Consider the following 22,694-nt stretch of genomic DNA (forward strand, 5'->3'; position numbering starts at 1 on the left):
GATTAGAGCGTGGTGTTTTGCATTCATTTTTAGGCTAAATAGCCAGAGCTGCAGGTATCCAGTGTGAAGAACAGCATGGATTGTGCGAGAAAGGACTACCGATCGACAACATCATTGGTCAGTAGGAAAGAGGGCCAGGGGTCCAACATTCTGAATTTACCCTTAAAGTTAGGTTTCTTTGGATGATTGTCAAAAGGAGACAAAATGATCTAACTTTAAACTGATAATCATTCAAATGTTATTATTCTCAGGAAAACCACACTTACCTTGGTATTTTCCCAAGCTATCGCTCCAAAGACTCTCCTTCCCATAACTCCTCTCATCGTGGATGAAAAGAACTTCTGAGGCTTCAGCATCATCTGCATTTTGAATCAGTTCCTGTTGAAATCAATGCAGATCAAATGATCAACCATTAGCAGACAAGGGTTAATACTCCAGGATTTACACTCTTTTGCTAGATTCTAGGTTTTTGGAAATAGTGATCTGTACTTGAAGATTCATATGAAACACACGCAATATCAACAAATAGTGGGCCACAATAGGCAAAAGAAAAGGAAAAGGAGTGCAGAATAATATATATTATCAACAACTAGTTTAAGAATGTGTAATATGAACTCTTAGTCATATTATCAACAACTAGTTTAAGAATGTGTAATATGAACTCTTAGTAATATTATCAACACAGCTAGTTTAATGTGTAATATGAACTCTTAGTAATATTATCAACAACTAGTTTAAGAATGTGTAATATTAACTCTTAGTAATATTATCAACAACTAGTTTAAGAATGTGTAATATTAACTCTTAGTAATATTATCAACACAGCTAGTATAATGTGTAATATGAACTCTTAGTAATATTATCAACACAGCTAGTTTAACACATTCGGGGCCATTCGATTTCAGCATCTAGCTATAGCACGGCCAGGTAGGGCTGAGCCCAAACGTTCGAACGTTTGAACCTTTGTTCGTTACGTTGGCATTCGAATTCTAAATCAACATTCAAATTATATTATATATATATTTTTTTCTATTCATTCTGGTTTTTCTTCACAGTTGCAGATAAAGATTAGGCTACACTAATATTATAGTATTAAAAGAAACTGAGTTATATTCATTAAAGAAAGTTGATTTAATTGATTTAGTTGGGCTGGGGCTTCTCCCTGGGCTGGGTCTGGAAAGTTGATTTAATAAAAGAAAAAAGACTCATTTAATCAGATTAATCACTTTATTCAAATTGAGGATTTAGTTTGAGGATATTTATATATATAAAATAATAATAATAATAATAATAATAATAAAACAATTTTTTTTAATTAAAAACGAAGGTTCGAACGTCCGTTTTCGAAAAACCCTGACGAAGTTCGAATCCCAAAAACACGGCCAGGTTTTCATTACATAGTTTCACTGTGCATCACGTTGTTTGTAGAGCTAAATCTTTTATATTATAGCTATGGATACAATACCATGGTCATTTGACAGTAACTATCTTCCGTTCAAGATGCAAAAAAGTATACATTTTTTCATGAATACGTTCACGCGTTATTCCGTGGTGAATATGAGAATAATTTCGGAATGATCCGGCCTGGGAGGCTGGTTATAGGGCGCAACGTGAATTATACTAAATCCATTGGCGTTTCGTCCCTGTACACGCTACTATTTTCAAATCAAATGCATATGATAGGGATTATGTTTCATCATGAATGCATGAAAGGGGGGGGGGGGGTCGTTTCTGATTAATTGATTGCCAATAACGGCATCGCTCTGCCCCTGTTGGCCATGCCTCACCTACCTCCCCTCCCACCTGCGGGACGTGAGGGTGCCGGTCCTGTGGAAAACATCATGTCTTGTGCCGGTACCCAAAGCTAGGCGCCCGGCCAAGCTCAACGACGACAGACTGGTGGCCCTCACGTCACACATCAGGAAGACACTGGAGAGGCTGCTTCTCCACCATCTGAGACCACAGACCGAACACGCCCTTGACCCCCTGCAGTTCGGGTATCGAGAGCGCATCGGGGTGGACGACGCGGCACTCTACATGCTCCACCGGGCCTACTCCTACCTGGATGAGCTGGGGAGTTATGTGAGGATCATGTTTTTCGATTTGTCTAGTGCTTTTAACACCATCCAACCTCTGATACTCAGGGAGAAGCTAGGAAGGATGGGGGCGGACCCCTACAAGGCCTGGATAACGGACTACCTGTCAGACCGACCACAGTTTGTCCGAATGAATGGTCAGCAGCACTGGGGCTCCACAGGGGACTGTTCTTGCTCCGTACCTGTTCACCCTCTACACGGCAGACTTCAACTACAACACGGAGTCCTGCCACGTCCAAAAATACTCGGACGACACAGCGATTGTGGTGTGTGTGAGGAAGGGACAGGAGGGAGAGTACAGGGACCTGGTGGCCTGTACCCGTTCCGCAACTGTAAGTTACTTCCGGGGTAGGCCTGATTGGCCCCGACAGGCACGTGACGCGGCAAACTCAGGACGCGCAACGAGGCTGCTGAGAGCTGTCGCGCGGAAATAGGCTGTCTATTGCCATTCTCTAACACAAACTCTAACCTTAACCAGCTCCTTAACAGCGCCTAAACTTAACCGTTCTAACCTTAACCAACTCCGAAACAATGCCTAACCTTAACCTTAACCTTAACCATGCCTAACCTTAACCATAGAAAGAATATTGCCATTCTCTAAGACAAACTCTAACCTTAACCAGCTCCTTAACAGCGCCTAAACTTAACCGTTCTAACCTTAACCAACTCCGAAACAATGCCTAACCTTAACCTTAACCATGCCTAACCTTAACCGGCGAAAGAATACACGTTAAAAAAAAAATCACGTTAAAAAAAAAAATTTGATGGGATTCGAACTCGTCAACAACGGACCGCAGGACCGCAGGACCGCTGCTCTGCCAGGTGAGCTGAAGCGCCGAATGAAAATCATGGCGGTTAGGGCGGTTACATAATTCCGCAAGCTCTGCCGCTCCGCTCTGCGGAGCGTGCCGCGCGGCAGAGAAAGTTGCGCGTCACGTGCCTGTCGGGGCCAATCAGGCCTACCCCGGAAGTAACTTACAGTTGCGGAACAGTTACAGGCGACCTGGTGGGAGCCTTCAGCGACTGGAGCGAACAGAATGGCCTTCTCCTGAACGCAACCAAGACCAAGGAGATGGTACTGGACTTCCGCAGGTCTAAACCACCTCTGCAACCAGTCAGCATCCGGGGAAACACCATTGCGACGGTGCAGACATATAAGTATTTAGGTGTGCACCTGGACGACAAGCTGACCTGGTCTGCAAACGCGGAAACGCTCTATAGGAAGAACAGGCTGTTCTAGGAGGCTCAGGTCTTTTAATGTGTGTGGGGAAATGTTATATATGTTTTATCAGGCAGTGGTGTCAAGTGTGCTCCTCTATGCCGCTGTCTGCTGGGGTGGCAATACCACGGCCAGGGATGCCAGGTGGCTAGATAAGCTGGTCAAGAAGGCTGGCTCAGTGGTGGGGAGGAGACTGGACCCACTGGGGACCGTGGTGGAGAGTCGCATGCAGAGCAAGCTGCTGGCCATCATGGATAATGCCAACCATTCTCTCCACCACACCCTGGTGGGGCAGAGCAGCAGTCGCAGCGGACGGCTCATCTCCCTGCACTTGCGGACTGAGCGGCAGAGGAGGTCCTTTGTCCCCACAGCCATCAGACTGTATCACAGCTCAGTCTAGTGCGGGGGTCCTTGATCTTTGACCTGTGGCTGTTGGATGTTTGTTTCCTGTTCCCCACACCTGCTTTTTTTTACCTGTTTTTATACACCTGCTTTTATCTTATCACGTTTTTATTATTATAGGTAGATATGATGTACTTGAATTTTTATCATGTGCTTACTTTTTAATTCATGATGCAGACATAATTGTGAAAGACTGACTGAGAAACTGTCATTGTCTGTATATGTCTATTATGTGAGCTATGTGAGATACCCTGAATTTCCCCAAGGGGATGAATAAAGTATCTATCTATCTATCTGATTAAAAGTGGCACTTCACAAACAAACAATGATTTATTTTATATACCATTTATAATCTCGCACATTAAACATAAACTATTTTGCACACATTCTTTTAGTTTGACAGTTATTGAGAATAAATTTATGTTTGAATATGGCCACCAGTGATGTCATCGGGGACATTTGTTACATCAATTACAGCTTCATGAAATGATGTACATGAAAAAATACTAAATTACAAAAAAAAACAGAAAAACTAAATGAATGTGTGCAAAACAGTTTTCTGATGTGTGTGAGATTATGTGCAAAATTAATCAGCATAGTTTTTGGTGAAGTGCCCCTTTAACTCATTCTGCACCAATCACGAAAAAAGTCGGGTTATCTCGCCAGAGGTTGAGTGCCAAACCCGAGAAAAGTCGGGTTTTGATCCTTTGATCTTTTTTCTCTGATCCCCGTTCTAAATCATCATCCGGATCATTCTAGCCGTCCCTGGCTCGTTTGTATATGTTGGAATTGCAATGCCTATCAAATATCACCAGGTGGCAGTATCGCCTACCTTTTGAACTTGGATAGAAAGGCAACAGAACAGGAGAGTCAATGAATGCACCGGACTATCGAGGCTCGCTCTGCGGGGGAGGAGCTCTTCCAAAGCAATCGCTAGCAGATCTGCTCGCCTCAAAACCTATAGTGTCCCGTAAACACATGTAATTACATATAAAAGAGTAATCGCGATCACCGATGGGATCATTGGCATTATTCTTTTTGGATTACCTTCTGGCTAAGGTAAGGACCCCCTATGTCTATTTTACCGAACGTGAAACATGTTTATGTAACGATCACAGTCACAGTGGCTTACTTTACCGGTCATAAACGAGGCTTTTTCCAACAATCGGATTTTCGGGGTAAGACTACCACCCCCCTTTTTTCCATGTTGACTACAAGTAGTGTCTGTCAAATGAGCCACACCATTGTCTCCACAGCTATAATACAGAACACACACACAGCTCTGCAAACATTGTGAAACACAGCGGAAATGACCATTTTAAGCTGGCCATCTAGCGGCAGAGATGGGGATATAGCGTGGCAAACATCTTGGATAAGTATTGCAGTTTGGTTTTGTAGCTGACTGGTATAAATATGTTGACCCACCTTCAAGATTTGTCCACCATCCGGATATCTGCGTAAAATATCTTTCAGGTAGTCAATGAACGGTGGGGCTGTTGCACCAAAGCGATTCCTAAACAGAGCAAGAAATACAGTGTATCAGAAGAGTCATGAGGGGGTGACAGTGGCTCAGGAGGTAGAGCGGTCGTCTGGTAATTGGATTCTTATTATATATTACTATTGTAATTATGCACATCGTTGCGGGCAAGACCCCCCGCATTTCATTGTGTACTTGTATGCCGTGACAAATAAAACTCTTGTATCTTGTATCTTGTAATCGGAAGGTTCCCGGTTCGATTCCCACTCCTCCTGGGCAGCGTGTCAAAGTGTCCTTGAGCAAGACACTTAACCCCTAATTGTTCCCGATGAGCAGGTTGGCACCTTGCATGGTTGCCTCCGCCGTCAGTGTGTGAATAGGTGAATGTGAGGAACACAAATTATAAAGCGCTTTGGATAAAGGCAGTTATAAAAATGCACCATTTACCTTTTATTTATTTTTTACCATTTCATCACACACAACAACAAAGCTTGTGGCTGAAATTCCCCAGGAGCAGCCAGAGTGACGAGTGAACCTAACAGAGTTCAGACAGTTTACCAGACAACACAACTGGCTGCACTGTTGGTTTGGCAAAGATACATTTGAGGGGGGAAAGACTTGGATCTTCAGTGAGATATTTGGTTGACAAATATACATAGTATTCCATTAGGCCTATACCATCACCACAGACATCTTGGTAGGCAAACAGGTGATTGTAATCACCAAAGTCAATGAGTAATCGTGTTAAATAATCATGATCTCAATATTGACCAGAATATTGCCATAATGGAGCAGCCCTAATGGATAGCTTTATAGATAATGGTCAAGCTGCTGTACACCAGATCTACTGATCTACTGATCTACAAAGTCAGTGGAGTTCAATTCTGAACCATTTAAGATTGAAGCAGGGCTGCCCGGTGCCAGTTTATGTGAACACTTTTTTTATGTGAAAAAAGAATAGCATCCCAACTGTCACCGTTCTCACACTAGCAGAGCTAAAATAATAATTGTTATGATTAGCAAGAACAATAAAAATATAAGTGTAAGATGGATAGGAACAAATGTATGACGACATGATTAGGTTCATGCAAGATTCATAATACATGAATATGTATTATATTTTCTGAAAATATTAAAATTACTTGTTTTATGAACAAAATAAATGTATAGGCACCAGTGATAAATATAAATCCCATAACAGCCTCATGACATGGTCATGTCAGATTCATAAGTAATTATTATGAATTTTCTGATGCAATTATGAAGCATTTACAATGTGATTATACCATTATGATGCCTTATACCTTATGACCATCAACTAAAATAAAGTGTTTGACATTTTTGATAAAGTTATGTTATTGCAGTTCAAATAAAGTGAAATCACCGGTTGTATTTGAGGTTGTTTGGGAAGTAAATACACATGTGATATATTCACTCTGGTAAAAGTACAGGCTTTCAAAAAATAGTTAAGACCTAAAAGAAAATAGTAGAATGCTACTCACCGGTTCTTTCTCTGTTCTTCCAAACTCATCCTTCCTCTTGGGTATGATTCTATTAGAAAAAACAAACTGATGACAAATGCCTGGCCCCAGCTCCCGCCAGACACCCATCCATCTCTCTGAGCACTAGCAGCAGTAGGCCCATCAGTAAGCTAAAGTAGAACCTTTAGGCTATATCACTCTATATGTGTATTGACAAGAGTATACTAACCAGTTTTCGATATATATAATTAAATGCATTGTACTACCAAGAAGCCTGATCACAGCCCACCCATAGCCACACAGAGTCCACGTGCGTGCAATTAGGGGCAGTCGTTAGGGCTGGGCGATTCTTGCTAAAATGTGAATCACGATTTTTCTCTCTAAGAATTGAGATCACGATTCTCTCACGATTCTTATTTTTTCAATAAAATCATAAAAAGTAAAGTAAAAATATATATTATATATATATTTTTTTTATATATTTTATTTTAAATTTTTCAGAACATTGTACAAACATGACAAACAGTATACCAACATGACATACAAACACACTCAGACAGTGAAAGTAAAAAAAAAATGCATTAAAGAAAAAATAATAATAACAATTTTTTTACATTTGCTATTACAACACGGTTACCAGCCATACATGACTGAGAAATATTGTGTTTGGGGTCCCTCATAGGGGGACTGTGAGATCAGACGGGCGAATCATCTGCCGCCTCTAGCCTCATCGAGATAGGCTAAGAACGGGTCCCAGATTTTTGAAAACCTTTTAAGTGAATCGGTTCTCAGGAACCTTAGTCTCTCCATCCGTATGACAGAGGTCATGTCCGCCATCCACAGTTGGAAAGAAGGTGCTGAGGAGGACTTCCACTCAATCAGTATTTGTTTTTTAGCAACCGTTGTCCCCAATGTCAAAGATTGTTGCACAGCTGTAGGAAAGCTCAGAGAGGACTCAGAGCAGCCGAAGATGGCGAGCTCTGCCCCCGGCTGTAGAGTTAAATTGTAGGCCTTAGAGTACCAGTCAAATATTTTGGCCCAGAATCCTGTTAGTGAAGGGCAAAACCAGAAGGCATGAGAAAGTCTACCCTCTGATACCTGGCACCTGTCGCACAGAGGTGAAACAGAGGGGTAGATCTTGTGCAATCTATGCTTGGAGTAGTGGAGACGATGCACAACTTTAAATTGGATCAGCTGGTGTCTACTATTGACTGAGCCAAGTTGTACTATAGACAGACTCCTATCCCATACAATATCAGATAGATCAATACCGAGTTCCTCCTGCCATTGTTCTTTAATCTTCTCAGTAGAGGCCATATTACAGTTGTCAAACAGACACACAAACCTAGAGATGAGGTGCTTGGAGTGGGGAGGGCTCAGCAATATATCAAAGAAAGAATGTTCAATTGGGAGCCCTTCGAAAGCCTGAACTTTGGATCTAACAAAATTTCTGACTTGTACAAATCTGAGCCAGTTGGTGCCGGGCAACTCAAACTTCCTCTTTAGTAGATCGAAGGATGCAAAGTGACCGTCTATGTATAAGTCCTTAATGGAAGCTAGCCCCGTCCCACTCCAGGCAAGGTAACCCCCCGTCTGTCCATGGAGCCGAAAAAGTGTGATTAAAACAGATTGGTGCATGGATAGAAACATCTGGTAGGCTCAAAGCACCCCTGATTTGATTTTAAAAAATTTCATATATTATATATATATTATATTTCTATTACATTTTAATGATAAACTAATTAGTTCGAGAAGGAAGCAATTACGTATCTAGTCCTGCCCCTTTCTCACAATATCATAAACAAAATCTCTTACAAACCTAAAATAACAAACAAAACAAAAAAATATTTAACAACCCAAATAGAAATACAAATAAAATAACAATTTTAGAGCTCCTCATTTTTGTACTCATGAATGAGATTTTCCTATATCTATTTTTGAACTGTATAATGTTCTTGCTCATTTTTGTTTCATCTATTCTAAGCCATTCCACAGGATTACACCACAAACTGAAATACACAAACGGACAGTAGTGCGGACATATGGTTGTTTTAGATTGCCCATGGAGTCTGGACGACGTGAGATGACGCACGAATGAATGTGGACTGTTCCATCAGAGGGGGGAGCTTCGGTGGTAATGTGAGTGGCTACAGACCGCTGCACTTAAATATAAACATTAGTCTACCTGGAGACTCAATGAGGTAATTGTAGATGTCGCCATAAGACGCGTCTGGCCATTTAGTGGGATAATTTTTTCATTATCCTGTTCGGCTGAAAGGACACTGGCCACCGAAGCTCCCCCCTCTGATGGAACAGTCCACATTCATTCATGCGTCATCTCGCGTCGTCCAGACTCCATGGGCAATCTGCGCATGTGCATGGGAAATAGGTTTTGGAAAGGGGCGTCTCTGTGACGTCATCATGTCCCCAAACGTCTCTTCTGCGTCCTACTGCTTCCAGACGTGATATTCAAAGGCATTAAAATGGTGCAGTGCTGTGTTTCGTGTTGCAGCAATAGAAATTATGTCAACAAAACAGTATCTTACTACCGCTTTCCTCCCGACGACAAAGAGAAGAGAAGGTGGCTGAAGTTGATATGGTAAGTTGGATCTCAATGATGAACAATAACAGTTAACATGCAGGCTAAACAGGCTAACGTCAGGCTAGGCTAACGTTACTACGTTAGGTACTAGTTAGGTAACGTTAGCTAGCGCTAAACGTAGTTTACAAAACGTTACCCGTCTATATAACGTTGAGGCAATAATTATAAAGTGTGTGTGTGCGTGTGTGTTTTGGTGGACATTGGACCGCAAAGCAGTTAGCCAAATAGTTAGCTGCCCTTCTTTGCCAAACAGAATTTATCACTCTCGTTTCCAGAGCTGATAACGTTATTGTTAAGACGCCATCTTGTGATAGTAACATGGTCGTGGTGTGAATTACCTCTAAATTAAAGTCTTTTTGGATGACACAACAGTAATATTCCCTATGCTAACACAAGAAGAAGGATGGCAAGTGTATGATGGCATGTACAATAATATACCCTATGTATATTTATTCTTAACTCATTGGGCACCAAAAACATAATATTATGTCATGTTTCGCCACCAAGCGTTGAGTGCCAAAAACGTAATATCTTGTTTTTAGATCCTTTGATCTTTTCCCTTTGATCCCCCTTCTATACACTCAGCCAGAGCTCTCTAGGTCTCCCTGGCTCATCTGACTATGTTGGAATTGCAATGACGATCGAATCTCACCAGGTGGCAGTATCGCCTACCTTTTGAACTGGGATAGCTTGGTGTGGAGACACCTTTTCTTTTTGCAAGGGCTCCTCCTCGGAGACAGCGACAGAGAGATTGCTCAAGATTTTATCGCCTGAAGCCTATTTCCCATATACACAAGTATAGACATATACACGGGTAATCGCAATGGCGATGGGATAACTGGGGATTATTCTTTTTGGAGTACCTTCTGGCTAAGGTAAGGTATATTCTATGTCTATTTTACCGAACCTGAAACATGTTTTTGTAACGATCACAGTGTCGTGTTTTACCGGACGTAAAACATGCTCGACAAACACGATCGCAGTTTCTAGTTAAAACGACGCCCCCCCCCGATGATGATTTTGTGAAGACATATATGTATATGGTATATACCTTTGATTTGGGAGTATTTGGGGTTTCAGGCGATCAACCAGAACGATTTGGGCATATTGCATATAATGCGTCATTTCTCACGATCTATGAAAAAAGGCTGGATTATTTTGGAAAGGGGCGATGTTTAGCGTGTAATAGTGCACAAACTACAGTATGTAGAAATTAACTGATTAGTCAGTAATAGACTATAACAGGGCTCTAGAGTGCGACTGTTTTGGTCGCACTGTGCACCCAAAAATCTGTGCAGTGCGACTGAATGTTTTCCCTTGTTGCACCGGTGCACCTCACATTCCAGCAGGTCTGTGTGTATGTGCATTCTTCAAAGACCTGCTCCGCTCTGCCTCTGATTGGCTCTGATCATCACCCTGACATTCTTATTCGCTGAATGACGGGCTAAACAAAATAGCCATGTGAGCATCAACTTTCCGAATTGAAACGATAAAAAAGCACAGCGTCTCATACTGGTTTCATAATACAACATTTCCGAATGGATGTTTGGATTAAACAAAGGGCTGGATCCACAAAGAATGGATTGCACGGTGCTAATTGCACCCTTACTTACAATCCATTATGAATTGAAAATGGGGGACCCTGATGTAAACAGGACGAAAGTCTTTCTCTGGTCTGCATCCCCTTAACAATTGTGTGTATTGAGCCGTACTGTATTGTACTCATTCTGCAATCTGTTAATAAAATGTTCAATCAATCAATCACCTGCACAGCATTTTGTGGCATCCTAGACCTTGCTACAAGGTTTAATTGCTGCCGTGCCACAGTCACCAATATCTTCACCACCATCAGACTGGTTTAACCTATATAATAGCATTCATTCTTCTTCGTTGAAAAATAACCAAATATGTCTTTCAGTGAAAATGTAAGTACCTTAGGCCAGGGCACCTTCGCTATTTTGGACATTAGGGCCTATTTTCCATCTGTCATTTGCTTTAGTGGTGAGCTATCGTTAGCTAATATTCCCTGTAAACACCCAACTAACCCTATGTGAATGTGAAGTTGCCATTTTGGCCACGTTTTGACTACTTTATTAATGTTGAACTAATGTTAAAGCTATGTTAAACATGAACCATTCTCATAAGGTGTTCAACTTCACATTCTCTATTATTGTCCACCGAGATACACATTGTAAAAAATGTGTTGCTTATTCAATCAAATCCCGGTTCATAGTGCGCATAACTGCGTTGTATAACCTTGAACAACATTCCTCTATTTTAATCCAAAATGATAAACATGACTTGATGCTTTTTTCTTATAGTACTGTATATTTGTATGTCTCTAAGTCTAATGTATTGATGAATTGAAAATTAATTTAAGTACCTGTATTATTCAGTACATTAAAATTAAACTTCTTCAACTTGAACCTGTGTGTTATGTGTATCTGATCATCTGTGTGTGATGGAGGAGATATGTTCAGCTGCCCGACAGAGCCTTTATCCTCTCCTCTGACGGAGGCTGTGTATGTTTGAACTGTAAAACCCCACAGTCAGAGCTACTGTACCAGATCTGTCTGAACTGTAAAACACCACAGTCAGTTGAGGGGAGGAAACTGGAGGAAACTCACAAAGACACAGAGAGAACATGCCAACTCCACACAGAAAGTACCTGGATTCGAATAGAATATTTGCATCTCTGTGGGGTCCTTATCAAAACAATTGCTTATCAAACCCATTGTGTTTACTGATATGTTAACCTTTATTTACTCAGGGTAGGTTCTCTGAGCACGGATGCTCTTTTTCAGCTACGCCCTGCTTCACATTCACACAGTTCCATTCACACCTGGGAGCTGCCCAGTACAACCAGTCTGACACCGTTGGCCACTGAGCAACTCCACTGGAGCAGTTGGGGGTTAAGTGCCTTGCTCAAGGGCACTTCAGCGGTTAATTGATTGAAAATTGTATTAACATATTGCAGAATGGGTATAATACAGTACGGCTCAATACACACAATTGTTAAGGGGATGCAGACCAGAGAAAGACTTTCGTCTATTTCGTCTACCAAACAGAAGGTAAAGATGACTTTGAACTGTACAGTAACAGTAATCCAGAACTATTTTATTGCACTGAAAAGAAACTGATTTTATAGTATGTCTGGACTTTATGTGCTCAATTCATCATGTCTTTCACATTCTACTAAAACGGAATTCAACCATAAACAAGGTGGCCTGTGAATGAATGAATGAATGAAAACTTTATTTAACAGATTGCAGAATGGGTACAATACAGTACGGCTCAATACATACAATTGTTAAGGGGATGCAGACCTGAGAAAGCCGTTTGTCTTGTTTCCATCAGGGTCCCCCATTTTCAATTCATATAGACATTTATGACATACACAACATACATGACATTTATGGCATAGGGACATATAGGTATTTAGTACTGATACATTTGTGACATAAGCGGTATTCAAATATACAGTACTGTTACCCCTAGATCCTGACAGAGTATATACATATGATGGGGAGGGGACTGTACATTAGGAGGGGGTGGGTGGGTGGGAGGAAAATATACATACGGCGGGGAGGGAATATATACATGCGGTGGGGCAGGGGACAAGAGGCAGGGGAACTATGTGAGAATGCTGTTCATCGACTACAGCTCAGCATTCAATACCATAGTCCCCTCCAAACTCATAGCCAAGCTCAGGGACCTGGGCTTGAACTATGACCTCTGCCAGTGGGTCTTGGACTTCCTGACGGGCAGACCCCAGGTGGTAAGAGCCGGCAACTGCACCTCCTCATCCATCACGCTCAACATAGGGGCCCCCCAGGGCTGTGTTCTGAGCCCCCTCCTCTACTCCCTGTACACACATGACTGCGTAGCACAGCGGAACAACAACACCATCATCAAATTTGCTGATGACTAGGGATGGGTATCGTTAGGATTTTATCGATACTACTACTCCTATCGATACTGCTTAACGGTTCGGTACTTTATCGATACTCTTATCGGTTCTTTTTGATAATTTTTTTATGATTTTTATATTTGCAGTTGAGAGCATTGGTCATCTCCCTACAGTAAAGATTAGAAATGATTGAATTATTGTAAATGTGTGTGGAGTGGTGGGAATAGCTGCTTCAATAATAACTTATAACAACAACAGACAAGTTAGACAACTATGTATACAAAAAAAACGATATACACTGAATGATTAGTTGTTACCTAAAGTCCTTGGACTCCACTGTAGAGAACGGGTGCAGGCCTTTGACAACAAACTTTGTCACAGCCCTGTGACACTCGTTCACCCTATCCTCTGTCATCTTTCCTCTAGCTGCTAGGGAGAAAGGACTTTGGGTGGTGGAGGTAGAGGGAGGATGTGTGGTGGGCTCACTGGCCTGGGACACATTGGTGGCTGACCTCAGCTTGACGATCTATAAAAAGTTTTTAGATTGTAGTATTTGTAGCTAAACAATTATTTTGTTTATTAGCCTATTTGTAATAATTCGTTATTAGCCTAGGAAACTCCGTATCTTGGCTTACCGGCTGCAGTGGACGTGGATGCAGATGAACCACTGCGCGCAAGGCAGTCGAATACGGCGCATTTCTGCACACTAATATAGTGTTTTGCAAACAAATGTTTTGATAGATTGCTCGTATTGCCACCCTTACTGGCAAATGTTTTGTTGCACTTGTGAACGCTTCGCTCTATCCGCCATCACGACTCAGTCCATGCAGAGCTGTCTGTGTCTGTGTGCAGCGCGCGTCGGCACGGAGACAGCGCTGAGATGCTTCCAGCTGCAGCACATCAGGTGTGCGGGGCTTGTATGTGCGGGGCTTGTAAGCGCTGCTGTCTGACGTGCTGCAGCTGCATACTATTGACAGCGCTTTCATTAAGGAGTACCCGTATGTATGTGTAGCGCGACTCGCGAGGAGTGTGTGTAATAATGACTCGCTGCTTCTCGTGCAGAGACAGAGAGAGGAGAGATCGTTCGCAACTTTTAAATAATAATAATAATAATAATAATTTCTCTAGAGTATCGATAGCAGTACCGAGGACGTCGGAGCTTATAAATACTCCGGTATTTTCTAATATAGTACCGGTTCCCGTTTAAAACCGGGGTCCGGGGGGCATCCCTACTGATGACACAGTAGTGGTGGGCCTGATCTCTGCCAACGACGAAAGGGCCTACCTGGAAGAGGTAGAGAACCTGTCACAGTGGTGTCAGGAGAACTGCCTCTCCCTGAACGTCAGCAAAACAAAAGAGATGATTGTGGACTTCAGGAGGTCGGGGGTCAAGGACTACAGCCCCCTCAGCATCGACGGGGCACCGGTTGAGAGAGTGAACAGTTTCAAGTACCTCGGAGCCCACATATCCGAGGACTTGACATGGACCACACACATTGACAGTGTTGTGAAGAAGGCACGACAACGCCTCTACTTCCTCAGGCGCCTAAGGAAGTTCCAAGTCAGTCAGAAGATCCTTAGGAACTTCTACTCATGTACAATAGAGAGCATCCTGACCGGCAACATCACCTCCTGGTTTGGGAATAGCACTGCACAAGACCGTAGCAGACTACAAAGAGTGACACGTTCAGCCGAACGCACAATTGGAGGGGGGCTTCCCACCCTCCAGAACATTTACAACAAGCGGTGCAAGGGGAAGGCTAAGAGAATTATTAAGGACTCGAGCCACCCGAACAACTGCCTCTTTGAACTGCTGCGGTCAGGCAAGCGATACCGGAGTCTTAAGGCGAGCACAGAAAGACTCAGAAGAAGCTTCTAACCCCAGGCCATCAGGCTGCTAAACGAACAATAAACACTATACAACAACCATCAAATGCACACAGCACACACACCCACACGCACACACTCACTCAAACAAACAACACACTGCAGCACCCACTCTCCACACTTTAGATCACACAAACACACTTTACACTTTATATTTATTGATAAAGGATTTGCACTACAACTCGTACACCTACTGTGAATTGTACCTAAATTGCACCTCGTCCCATTCCTGCCTTGCACTATATAGTATTGTATATTAGTACACTGCACAGTATTGTATATTGTATGGTAACTACGTCTATTCTGCATCGAACATTGTACATATGTCTAAACTGAACACTGTGACCTCATTTTTTTACTTCTAATTTTACTATGTTATTTTATTTCATACTTATCTTGTCTTGCACAGTCTCTGGAGCGTAACAGTAAGAAGCATTTTGTATAAAAGTATTCTGTACTTCTGTATGACAACTATTAAAGAAACTTGAACTTGAAACTTGGGGAGGAGACTGTCTATTAGGAGGTGGTGGGGGTTTTGGGCATTTACGGTGGCCAGTTTCGAATTGCAGCCTCCCGTAGGTGCTCTTTAAGAGCGGTTTTGAATGTGGGCAGGGATTCACATTCCTTTACAGCTTTGGGTAGGGCGTTCCACATTGTTGTGGCATAATTGCGAAACGTGTTTAGTCCCTTGTTTGAGCCGAATCTGGGTTTTACATGATTTGTTGAGCTTCCTCTGGTGTAGTGGTTGTGGTATTCACTGACCTTTGGGAAGTATTTTGACATGTACATGGGCACCCCGGTCGTATAGTGTATCTTGTAGACCAGGCCCATTGCAAGTTGCTGTACTCTGTCGTCTACTCTAAGCCATCCTAGGTTGTCAAAGTGGGCAGGGGTGAGGTGGGTTCTGGGGTTCAGGTCAAGTAGTAGTCTGACCAGTTTGTTTTGTGATGTTTGTAATTTTGTTTTAAGCGCCTTTGAGGTGCTTTGGTACCATGAGGTGCACGCATAGTCATAGTACCCTTGAATGAGTGCTCCTGCCTGTTGGGATGTTAGATCCTAATGTGAAAAACTGTGATTTTATATCTGTTCATTTTACCCTTGCTATTATTTTACTTATTACTACTACTAGTAATGTATATTTGTATATCTTGTATGTCATAAATGTCAGGATGAAACAGTACTGTATATCTGTATGTCTTGATGAATTGAAAATGGGGGACCCTGATGTAAACAAGACGAAAGTCTTTCTCTGGTCTGCATCCCCTTAACAATCGTTTGTATTGAGCCTACTGTATTGTACCCATTCTGCAATCTGTTAATAAAGTTTTCAATCAATGAATCACACCAGTAACGTCCAAAGCAAATTCAGACAATATGTGAAAAGTATACGAGAGCGCGCGAGAGAGCCCCCCCCCCCCTCATCCACATGCGCAGTAGTGCTTAGCAAGCCTCAGGTCTGCAAGCCCCGCCTATAACAAACCTCAGGTCCGCAAGCCCCGCCCAACAAACCTCAGGTCCACAAGCCCCGCCCAGAAATGTGGTCCTGCGGCGAGTAGGGTAAATCTGCAGTGCCGCAGCCCGGGGCCTGTACTGTGCGTCGGGGCCTGTACTGTGCACTGGGGCCTGTACCGTGCTACGTGTTACTGGTGCGACATTAGCGGAGACACGTCACGTGTTACTTTCGTCTTGTTTACTTTTGTCTTTTTTACATCAGGGTCCCCCATTTTCAATTCATAATGACATACACAACATACGGATATACAGATATAAGAATCTAACATACAGATATACAGTAGTTACTGTTATGTTGGAAGAATCAGACAACACGTAGTTTCAGCATGTCGGTGTTTACTGAACTCAAGACACATGCATTGTAACGTACACCAGAACATCAACGTCAACGTCACGTTCGGCCATATGCCGTAACGTGAAACTCAACAGAATAACACGACACTGTCGCAATAGTTAGAACACTAGTTAAAGTGCTGGCACTCGCTAGAGTACCAGATGTAACATTTCCCCCCCCTTCACTCAACCTAGGAGTGATACTCAGTCTCAAAGTCATTCAGGTGTGCAGGCCTGTTGCGCGCTCGGAGTGGGCGGGGCCCGGGCACTGCAACAGCCAACGGCGGAGGTCCCGCAGCCTCAGGCTGAGCCGCGGGTGCTGGGGCTGCAACATCATCAAATTGTCTGTCCTGCAGAGCTATAGCCGCGGGTGCTGGGGCTGCAACGTCATTGAATCGTCTGTCCTGCAGAGCTACAGCCGCGGGCACACCCTGTCCCGGGGCAGCGGGAGCCTGCACCCTGCGCAGTCGGCCAGCATGCCAACGCGTCCCATCAGCCAGCCTGAATGAGGCCGGGCCAAGCTGCTGTCTGACCTGGACCGGGTCAGACCAGAATGACCGGAGCTTGTTGTCCCGGTGGGGTCGCCGAATCCTGACCCAGTCTGAGACGGCGATGGTAGGTGGTCTCGCATGTCGGGTCCTGTCGAAACGGTCCTTCATCCGGCGCTGGCGTGCGTTGACTGTGGCTTGAAGCGGGTGGGCTGGAGCCTGAGCCGGAGTAGGGCGCAGCCTGTCCAGGGGCAGCTGAAACTCGCGCCCTAGCATGAGGGAGGCTGGGGAGACGCCTGTGGTGGCGTGTTGAGTGGCCCTGTAGTGCAGGAGCGTCTGTTGGAGACCGTTGATGAATGTGCACCCTTGTGCCAGGTGGGCCCTGATGCCATTCTTCAGGGATTGGTTCAGCCGTTCCACCCCCCCGTTCGCAGCCGGGTTGTAGAACGACGTGCGGATATGACGTATCCCCTTACCCCCCAGGTAGGAGGCCAGTTCGTGGGAGATCATTTGGGGCCCATTGTCTGTCGTGATCCTCTTGGGCAGGCCCCAGCGTGTGAACAGGGACTCGAGAATCTCAATCAGCACCCCGGCTGTGACCGAGCCCACGGGCGCCACCTCAGGCCACTTGGAGTGGAGGTCGTAGATCACAACGAGGAAACGCTGGTGATGCGGTACCCCGTGCAGTTCACCACAGACGTCGAGCTGCAGGTGCTCCCAGGGTTGGGATGGCCAGTCCAATGGCTGCATGGGTGGGGGCGGGGCTGGGGCCCTGGTCTTCCCGCTCAGAAGACAGGCAGTACAGTCCTTGACCAGGGTCTCGATTTCCCTGTCGATGCCTGGCCACCACACCAAGTCACGACACCGCTGTTTGAGCCTGACTATGCCCAAGTGGCCCTCGTGCGCCATAGCAAGGACACGCGCCCGAAGGACACTCGGGACGACAGTACAGAGCCCACGAGCGACGCAGGAGTCGTTCCAGCATGACAACTCGTCCCGGAGTCTGCTATAGGGAAGCAGCTCGTCAGGTGTCCTCGCCGGCCAACCCTGCCTGATGTAGGTTGAGAGCGCAGAGAGGACAGGGTCAGCAGACGAGGCGTCCTGGAGCTCCTGCAGCGACACTGTCTCTTGGAGGGGAGTGTGGAGGAGCTGGACCAGGTCATGCTCAGCCTGATCCCGATCGGGAGTCGAGGGCGGGGCCGTGGGGGAACTGGGGATGGCGCGTGACAGTAGGTCAGCTACTACGTTGTCCCGGCCCGGCGTGAATTGCAAACCGAAGTTGTACTGCTGCAGGCGGTCAGCCCAGCGGTGGAGGCGGAGCGGTTTGTGGCCAGTGCCTGACGTGGCGAGGAGGGTAGTGAGAGCCTGGTGGTCCGTCCTAAGCGTGAATGAGCGGCCGTAGAGGTACATATGCCAGCGCTCACATGCCCAGATGCAGGCCAGGGCCTCTCGCTCCCCCACTGAGTACCTCTGTTCTGTGGGGCTAAGGGCCCGTGAAGCGAAAGCGACCGGCCTCTCCACACCCCCGTGCAGCTGTGACAGTACCGCGCCCACGGCTGCGGCGGAGGCGTCACACGTGACGAGGGTGGTGCTGTCTAGGTCGAAAAACGCCAGGACTGGTGATGAGGTGAGCTGGGACTTGAGGAGGCGCACAGCCTTCGAGCAGGCAGGCGTCCAGAGCCAGGGCTCGTCCTGCTTCAACAGCTTCCGCAGCGGTGCAGTTGTGTCGGAGTAGTGTGGCAGGAAGCGGAGGTAGTACGCCGTCATGCCCAGGAAAGAGGCCACCTGGGCCGCTGAGGTGGGCTCTGGGACACTGTGTATGGCCTCTGTGTTTGACTGGAGCGGGTACATGCCGTCAGCCGAGAGGCGGAACCCAACAAAGTCAATGGTCGTGGTGGCAAAGACACACTTCTCGCCGTTGAGTGTGAGGTGGTGCTTCGCCATCGCACTTAAGACACTGTGGAGGCTCGCGTCGTGACTCTCGGCGTTGGCCCCGTGCACCACGATGTCATCGAGGTAGATGGCCACCCCGGGGATCCCGGCGAAGACGGAGGCCATGATCTTTTGGAAGCAGCTGGGGGCGGAGCTTAAGCCAAAAGCCATGCGTTTGTAACGGAAGACCCCCCTGTGGGTGATGAACGCGGTGAGGTTGCGGCTCTCTGGGTGTAGTGGCACCTGGAGGTACCCTTGACGAAGGTCCAGCTTAGAGAACACCTTGGACCCGTGGAACTGGGCGGTGAGCTCCTCTGTGGTTGGCAGGGGGTATTTATCAGGGACGATGGCCTTGTTTACCGCTCTCATGTCCACGCAGAGTCGCAGGTCCCCTGTCTTCTTCTTTGCTACCACCAAGTTGGAGATCCAGGGTGACGCGTTCACCTGTTCGATGATGTCGTCGTCCAGCATCTTCTGTAACTCGGTGGCGATGCCCTCACGGAGAGCCAGGGGGGAGCGGCGAAGGGGCTGGATGACCGGAGTCACTTTTTGGTCTAGCAGGGGCTGGTGAGCGAAACCCTGGAGGCAGCCCACGCCGTTGAACAGTGCCGGCCACTGTTGCTGCCAGGAGACAGCGGTGACGGTGTGGATCTCTGAGCCTGTGGTGTCCAGCAGAGAGAAACCGAGGCCACTGAAGAGGTCGAGGCCGAGGAGGTTGGTCCCTCGGCGTGCGATGTTGAAATTGAAGGCAGGCAGTGTCCTTTCTCCGTACCTCACCGGCAGCTGGAGGGAGCCAACGATGTCAATCTTGGAGTCGGCGTAGCCTCGCAGGGTGGTGGTGGGCGGGCCCAGTGGTTTGTGGGAGAAGAATTGAGAGTATGTCGCCCAATTCAATAGAGACACTGTGGCTCCAGTGTCGAGGAGGAGGGGCAGTGTGATGTCACCAACCACCAATGAGCATGTTTTGAATGGCACTCGTCCTGAGCTGACATTATGGATGATAGTGGTCGGTGGCTTGGAAGCGCTAGCTGGGGCTGACCTGCAGACCTTTTGGAAGTGGTTTAGCCTCCCGCAGTTGGAGCAGGCTTTGCCACGGGCAGGGCAGGTCTGGGCTCTGGAGTTGTGTGAAAGGGAGCCACAATTCCCGCACGGCTGGCGTGAGCGGTCACGTGACTGGGAGGCTAGCAGTATATTGTCCCCGCCGTCGTCTGCACTCACATTGAGGAGGGACACCCTTGAGCTGAGCGTGCTCGCAGCCTCTACTGGCATGTGTGTGTTGGGGCGGGGGGAGGTAGACAAACTAGCTGCACAGTTCATAGCAGATTCCACCTGCACTGCTAGTCTAATAGCTACTGCTAATGTCAGCTCGTCATTTTCCAACAGTAGTCTTTCCCTGATTTTATCACTGTCAGTGTTCAATATGAGTTGGTCTCTCACCATTTCATCCTGTAATGCCCCGAATTTGCATGAGCTAGCCAAGCCCCGTAGGTCCGCGACGTACTGCGTTATTGACTCGCCAGTACGTTGATGTCTCCGTCGGAACACAACTCGACGGAGGAGTGCAGTCTGTGGAGTGGCGAAATGTCCCTTTAGGAGCGCCACCACCGACGTATATGTGTCACTGTCTAATGTGCCGAGCGTCTCACACACACGCTGTCCCTCCACGCCTAAACAGTGCTGTAGTAATGCACGTTTTCTCACCGCGGACAAGTCCAAACCGGTAGCCAGGATATACGTCTCGAACGAGGAAATCCAACGCGCCCACGGGACAGGCGGCTCACCGGGCAGCGGTAGGAAGGGTGGAGGGGGTGGGATAGATAATTCAGCCATCTCTCGTCGCCAATGTTATGTTGGAAGAATCAGACAACACGTAGTTTCAGCATGTCGGTGTTTACTGAACTCAAGACACATGCATTGTAACGTACACCAGAACATCAACGTCAACGTCACGTTCGGCCATATGCCGTAACGTGAAACTCAACAGAATAACACGACACTGTCGCAATAGTTAGAACACTAGTTAAAGTGCTGGCACTCGCTAGAGTACCAGACGTAACAGTTACATTTGTGATTGATTGATTGATTGCAAATTTGATTGACCACATCTGCCCAGTTGTACAGCCCTGGCCTATTCCTATTTTATTTTTATATATGTGCTATATTTAATTTAGTTTATATCCCATATAATTTTATTCAACCTCTTATGTACTGATTCTGATGTAACTCTAACCAGTTAATTAATCTCTCCATCTATGTAACTCTAACCATATTTGCATAATTATCTTGTATGTCACAAACTTAAATGTCCAAACCCAACCCCCTCCAATGTACAGTCCCCCCCCCTCCAATGTAGTTTTCCCCACCTACCCCCCCCCCCCCCCACCTACCCAACCTCCTCCAATGTACAGTTTCTTCCCCCTCAAATATACTCTCTTTTTGTACTCTTAATTCAACAGTACTGTATATTTGTAGATCTGGTATGTCATAAATGTCTAGATGTAACAGTACCGTCTATCTGTATGTCATATGTTATGATGAATTGAAAATGGGGGACCCTGATGTAAACAAGACGAAAGTCTTTCTCTGGTCTGCATCCCCTTAACAATTGTGTGTATTGAGCTGTACTGTACTGTACCCATTCTGCAATCTGTTAATAAAATGTTCAATCAATCAATAAATCACAAATGTAACAGTAGCCTACTGTATCTGTATGTTAGATTCTTATATCAAAGACAAACTCTAACCTTAACCAACTTCGAAAGAGTGCCTATAAGCTTAACCGTCGAAAGAACTTGCCGTCACGCTCTAAGACAAACTCTAACCTTAACCAACTTCGAAGATTGCCTAAGCTTAACCAGTGTAGAAACTGGCGTCGGCAAGCAGAGAGCGTCTGCCAGAAATGCGGCTACGGAAAGTATAGACGCGAATAGCCCCTTGCAAAACAAGTGTTGTCAACCTGTCATCCCTGTATGATAGGTGCTATCATAGCTGCTACCACTAAGTGGCAGTATAACATCATGCACTAACCAAGTGTCTTATTGATAGTAGACTACAATCATTACAATCCCCAAGCTAAGTAAACGTAATTAAATAGTCTATCCATAGCGATGTGTATAACGGCTGGAATGAATGATTGGCCGTGTGCATGGACACAATCATTTAAGTCATGGGAACTAATTCGCCTCGATATATTTTGTTCTCTATGGCCACTCCTAAATTTATTTAGTATACATTTTGTTTATAACCCGTTACCCAGGGCCTATATAAATATTACCTGGCAAGATCGTAGTTTATATAAGCTACTGGATAACATTTCACTGGTCGCTTCAGTATTGATTAACATGGTTTCAAACTG

At 45.5% G+C, this 22,694-nt stretch overlaps 1 protein-coding gene across 1 annotated transcript in view; it reads right to left on the minus strand.

Moving 5' to 3' along the window:
- sacs2 (sacsin molecular chaperone 2) overlaps positions 1-22,694 on the minus strand; it is a gene marked incomplete at its 5' end in the record, with an annotated part of 39,490 nt that overhangs the window by 16,195 nt on the left and 601 nt on the right. The window contains 4 exons of the mRNA XM_084325948.1: positions 267-378; positions 5,143-5,230; positions 7,774-7,780; positions 17,350-20,547. Of these exons, the coding sequence (XP_084182074.1) occupies positions 267-378; positions 5,143-5,230; positions 7,774-7,780; positions 17,350-20,547 (3,405 nt within the window). The remainder of the gene's footprint in view (positions 1-266; positions 379-5,142; positions 5,231-7,773; positions 7,781-17,349; positions 20,548-22,694) is intronic.

Source organism: Notolepis coatsorum (assembly GCF_963971535.1).
Source record: "Notolepis coatsorum genome assembly, chromosome: 12".
NCBI lineage: Eukaryota > Metazoa > Chordata > Actinopteri > Aulopiformes > Paralepididae > Notolepis > Notolepis coatsorum.